General features: G+C 36.5%; 1 protein-coding gene across 1 annotated transcript in view; it reads right to left on the bottom strand.

Annotated features, from left to right (window-relative positions):
- Nucleotides 1-2776: 2776 nt before the first annotated feature.
- AK9 (adenylate kinase 9) overlaps nucleotides 2777-6000 on the bottom strand; it is a gene marked incomplete at both ends in the record, with an annotated part of 112147 nt that continues 108923 nt past the window's right edge. Inside the window, 3 exons of the mRNA XM_080665093.1 lie at nucleotides 2777-2979; nucleotides 3394-3508; nucleotides 4836-4938. Coding sequence (XP_080521219.1) covers nucleotides 2777-2979; nucleotides 3394-3508; nucleotides 4836-4938 — 421 coding nt within the window. The remainder of the gene's footprint in view (nucleotides 2980-3393; nucleotides 3509-4835; nucleotides 4939-6000) is intronic.

Genomic DNA, 6000 nt, shown 5'->3' with positions numbered 1-6000 from the left:
TGCCTGCTGGGCTTCAACTTTTTTTTTTTTTTTAAACCTTACCTGTAAATTGGAGATGTTAACACTAGTGCCTACTAAGTTGGGTTGCTGTGGGGCAAACAAGATTAAGTATGTAATGCGTTTAGTGTCTGGTTTAATTCTTGACTTCTTGACTACTATGATTAAAATTCTTCTTCTTCAGACTTTCAGAATTTTTCTTCAATAGACTATTAAAGGTTTCTAACTAGTCTTAGCTGCAGTGTTCCCTACAGTTCACAGGAGAAGGGAGGTCTCTCAAATTCACCTGAACATCATGTGTTTTATCTGACAACTCTCATTGGAAAAGATGCCTGATTCTGACCATATGGAAAGTTAATATTATGAAAAACCTTGCCACAAGATAGCTAGAAATGACAACAGAAAATGAATACCTGAGCTTCAAGGAAAATAAAGAAAATCCAAGTTAATGTCGAACTCTAAATATTTACTAGGGAAGGAAAATTCTGTTGTCTGGATGTATCACAATTTATTTATCCATTCATCTAATGAAAGACATCTTGGTTGCTTCCAAGTTTAATTATGACTAGACCTACTATAAGCATCTTTGTGTATGTTTTTGTGTAGACAAAAGTTTTCAACTCATTTGGGTAAATACCAAGGAGTGTTTTGATGGTAAGAATATGCTTAGTTTTGTAAGAAACTATCAAAGTCTCTTCCAAAGTGACTGTACCATTTTGCATTTCCACTAGCAGTGAATTAGAATTCCTCTTATTCCACATCCTTGCCAGTGTTTGGTGGTGTTTGTGTTCTGGATTTTGGCAATTCTTTTTTTTTAAGGTATATTTTTATTGATTTCAGAAAGGGAGAGGGAGAGAGAGATAGAAACATCAATGATGAGAGAGAATCATGGATTGGCTGCCTCCTGCACACCCCACACTGGGGATCGAGCTCCCAACCCAGGCATGTGCCCTGATGGGGAATCACACCCGTGACCTTCTAGTTCACAGGTCAAGGCTCAACCACTGAGCCACACCAGCTGGGCGATTTTGGCAATTCTAATAGGTGTGTAGTGGTATCTCATTGTTTTAATTTGCATTTCCCTAATGACATATTTGTATGGAGCATTTTTTTCATATGTTATTTTCCATCTGCATATGTTCTTTAGTGAAGTGTCTGTTCAGGTCTTTTGCCCATTTTTGACTGGATTATTTGACTGAGTTTTAAGAGTTCTTTGTATATTTTGAATAACAGTCCTTTATCAGATACCTTCTGCAAGAATTTTCTCCCAGTCTGTAGTTTGTCTCCTCATTATCTTGACAGTGTCTTTTGTAGACCAGAAGTTTTTCATTTTAATGAAGTCCCGCTTATCAATCATTTCTTTCATGCTTCATGCCTGAGATATCTAAAAAGTCATTGCCATAATCAAAGTTATCTAGATTTTCTCCTGTATTATCCTCCAGGAATTTTATAGTTTTGCATTTTATATTTTGATCTGTGACCCATTTTGAGTTAATTTTTGTGAAAGGTAAAATGTCTGTGTCTAGTTTCATTGTTTTGCATGTGGATGTTCAGTTTGCTCCTTTCTTAAAGATCAATTGACTATATTTACCTGAGTATATTTCTGGTGGCTTCTCTGTTAACATTGATTTGTCTATTTGTTCACCAACACCATACTGACTCAATTACAGTGTTGACTATAGTTAACAGTACTGTACTGCATACTTGAAATTTGGTTCTTAAGTGTACTAACTGCGTGCACGCGTGCACACACGCGTGCGCGCGCGCACACATACACACACACACCCACAAAGTAACTATGTGAGGTGATGGATGTGTTAATTAACTTGATTGTGGTAAATATTTCACAATGTATACCCACATCAAAATCACCACGTTGTACACTTTAAGTACATATGATTTTATTTGTCAATTATACCTTGATAAAGCTGAAAAGAGCTAAATCTGTAATTTTAGAGATTAAGAAACAAAGGCTCAGAGGAATTGATTTACCTAAGATTATACAGGTTGCTTTTTTTTATTTTTTAAAAAGCCAGCCTCGCTACTTCACACCTAGATTTCTTATGCTACTGCTGAAAAACTGATAATCTTATTTTTTAGAATCTTATTCAAATTCAATTTAGTAACTTTTCCTCTTGCATATACTTCTTGATAATGTCATATAAGACTCTAGATTTCATCCTTCTCAAAACTCCAGGTGATTTCAAATTATAAATAATGAATAAAGCATGCCTTCTTGAATACTTAAAAAGAAAAGAGGCAGCCATTTAGTTATCTCAAAATCCATTTATTTTTGTTGGGAAAATGATAAAGCATCTTAGGTTCATAAAATTTACAAACAACTTATTTCAAAAGTGTAACCAATATTTCTATTTTATTGATATCAATGTTAATTTTGTTTCTTGAAGCTTTCTAACATTTACTGAATAATTTTCTTTAACAGAGATTGACTTTTCAACTGCAGGTGTTAAAAGGAAAATGAACAACAGATTTATTAAGTAAAATGAATTACCAAAATATTCTAAATGGAATTCTACATGGAATAACCATTTTGTTAAAGCATCAAATTTCAGACCAAGAGCAATAAACTTTAAAATGATATTAAAACTTATGCTTACAGAAAAGCACCCCTTCCTGGGTGGCAGAGCTTTGAGGTCTGGCAGCCATGGTACCTCACTCAGGAGGGAGAAGTTCGTCAGAGAAGGCCAGATTTTCAATTTATTTCCCTCTATGCCTTTCAGATAACTCTTGAGATTCTTGTTGCAGTCACCCAACCAAACTATTCTTTAACTGGGTCTATATTTCTGAGAGAGAGAAAGGTCTGTAATTTATGATCAAAGTCAATGGCTCTAAACTGAGGTTCCTTGTATTTTCTGGTCATCTGGGCACTCAGGTATGTAATGAGTTCACATCTCTCTATAAACTGCTCCATCTTCTTCTTATACTTTTTTCTTGTATATTCAGAACCTTTGGGATTAAAGGCTGTAGAAAATTTCACAGACTTGTGAATATTTTCTGTTAGGTTTGGAAATCACTAAATTACAGAGGAAGAGAACTCTGTATGTGTGACTGAGCTGAGAGGATATCCCAATCCCAAGCAAACTTTGGGGATTATTCTATTTCAGATCACAATAGCCTTTTCACCTTCCTCTGGGGCATGAATTTTTGAGAGCTGACCGTATTACTCAGAGTCCTTGCTTTAAAAACTAGAAATTAAGCTTTGGGATTTCTGTAAAAATATTTGTACACACACACACACACACACACACACACACACACACACACACACACACACATCATTCAAGAGACCAACCCAGCTCAACAATCCTGTTTATCACATTTACTACAATTAGTGTTAAATTATTTCTGAGTAGTATATCATTAAAAAAGACGTACCTTTTAGATGAAATGCTATATAGAGTAGCGCAGATTTCTTTATACTTAAGAAAGGAAATTTGGGCTTTAAGCATCCTACTGCATTCATTGCTTTAATTAGAGAAGTTGCGATACCCTGCAGATAGGAAACAATTTAAATTACGTGTGTATTTGAGTTTGATTTCTTTTCTTAGTGGCAAATAGATAAATAGGCTATTCTTTGCCTCTAATAATCTCCTGGGGTTAGGAATGGAGCTTATAAAGATGGTTAGATGACCGCTTAGCCAACATAAAAGAAAGCCAAAATACGTTTGGTTAAGGAAAATGAAAATTATAAATTGGGTTAGTAGTGCCAGCGAGATGATAGCTACATGGGCTTCATTACACAATTCTCTCTATTTTTATATCTTTGACATTTTCCATAGCACAACATTGAAAAAGAAAGAAGGGGACACTGGGCTTTGAGTTATCTTGGCCCATCTCTGCTTCTATTACTCAGAACTGGCCAGATTGCCTCCACTATCTGGACCTTTGGCCACCTGACAAGGACTCTCAGAGACCACAGAGGTCACTGTAGTCAATATTCCAGAGCCTAGGGCAGGCAAATAAGGTTTGAGGTCTCCTGATAAAACTTGGCCTTTATGAGAAAGCCCTCTGTCGGTGAGCCTCATCTTACATTTTGATATTAAACCAGATTGAAAATGAAATATCTAGGAGAGTTGAAAAAAAACAAAGTGGTTAAGAATTTTTGTGACAGAGGTATGAAACAGTAGTTGGCTGCTGTTAAATTTTACTATGTTTAAAAAGACTCATATTTAGATAAATAAAGTGTGACTTCAGTAGATAGCTTCAAAGACACTATAACTCAACTCTGAAGCTGGAAATAAACCTCTCAGACACTGGATCTATACATTTCAAAATAAGAAAATGTTTTACAGACACTGAAAATTCAAAATACAAACCAAACCACATTTCAAATATAAATAATTTTATGACAATTTATTCTCTCTTCACTATAGTGCAGGTATTTGAAAAGTAGATATTGCATACATCTTTTCATAAGCACCCATAAACAACATGGGTTAAAGTGCATTTGCAGCTTGAAATCAGAAAACTCTGCCTTGAATTTCATCATTACTAAAATAAAAATTACAGTTAAAGAAGAGGTCGTTGTGTCCAGCCAGCATGGCTCAGTGGTCGAGCTTCGACCTATGAACCTGGAGGTCACTGTTCGATTCCTGGTCAGGGCATATGCCCAAGCTGCAGGCTTGATCCCCAGTGTGGGGCCTGCAGGAGGCGACCTATCAAAGATTTTCTCTCATCATTGATGTTTCTATCTCTCTATCCCTCTCCCTTCCTCTCTCTGAAATCAATAAAAATATATTTAAAAAAATGTACTCTTTCAATGTATATATATATATATAGAGAGAGAGAGAGAGAGAAAGAAAATCGTGTAACTGAACCTGTTCCAGATATCCAGGCAAAGGAAGACTAGTGAGATGTACTGGTTCCTTTAACGGGGGAAGTTTGTATGGAAGCTTCTGATTCCAGTATTTCAGTGGCATTCTGAAAACACAAGGTTCATTAGATGATGTTCACAGATAGACTCATTGTGTGTATACATGCATGTAGATATAGGAGAGACAATGAAAAGATATATTCACTACCCATTTTCTCAACTGGAGCTTTTAGAAATTCATGACCATCACATTTGCCTTAGTCCCTAGCTTACCTATTCTCAGTTTTTTCATTTTTTCACAGCAATTATATACAATTTTCTTTATTCTCGTCAAACTTCTAACTCCCGCAAATAACCCCCTACACAGATGCCATGCTCTATGAAGAGAAGATATCTAAACTGCTTATTACCAGCCAAGCCCCACACAGGCTCCTCTTTGCATGGTGAAACTTCCTTCCCATCTACCGTCCTTCTTCACCCACACTTTGGATCCCCACTCTCCCCTCACCCTAGGTATCTCACTATAGCATTCCTCTCTCCCTCTCACCTTTGGCATTTCTTTCCCATGCATCTGCCTTTAAGCATGCTCAAACCTCCCCGACTAGGGGAAAAAAAAAGAAATAAAAAAGAAAAACCACCTCAGTCCTTCAAGCTCATATTTCTTCCAGCAACTAATGTCTTTTCTTTTTTTACAGTTAAACTTCTTCAAACAGTGCACTTCACTAGAGATCACAGACTATTTTTTAAAATATATATTTTATTGATTTTTTACAGAGAGGAAGGGAGAGGGATAGTTAGAAACATCGATGAGAGAGAAACATTGATCAGCTGCCTCCTGCACATCTCCCACTGGGGATGTGCCCGCAACCAATGTACATGCCCTTGACCGGAACCGAACCCGGGACGCCTCAGTCTGCAGGCCGACGCTCTATTCACTGAGCCAAACCGGTTAGGGCAAGATCACAGACTATTGCACAGATTCCATCTGCAGATGTGATTTGATCCACATATAATTTTTTAAAAAATGTTGAATCAGTCACAAACATTTAAAAATCAGAAAAAAATATTAGAAATTTGGTTTCCAACTTCTTGTGAATAACAGAAATGTCTGTCAGTAGATGAGTAGCTGCTGCCCCTTTAATTGGGGCATCTGCGATTGAGTGGACAGC

This window comes from Plecotus auritus (genome assembly GCF_963455305.1).
Source record: "Plecotus auritus genome assembly, chromosome: 4".
NCBI classification, from domain to species: domain Eukaryota; kingdom Metazoa; phylum Chordata; class Mammalia; order Chiroptera; family Vespertilionidae; genus Plecotus; species Plecotus auritus.
The sequence above is the reverse complement of the archived record's forward strand: the minus strand, read 5'-3'. Positions and strand labels throughout refer to the sequence as shown.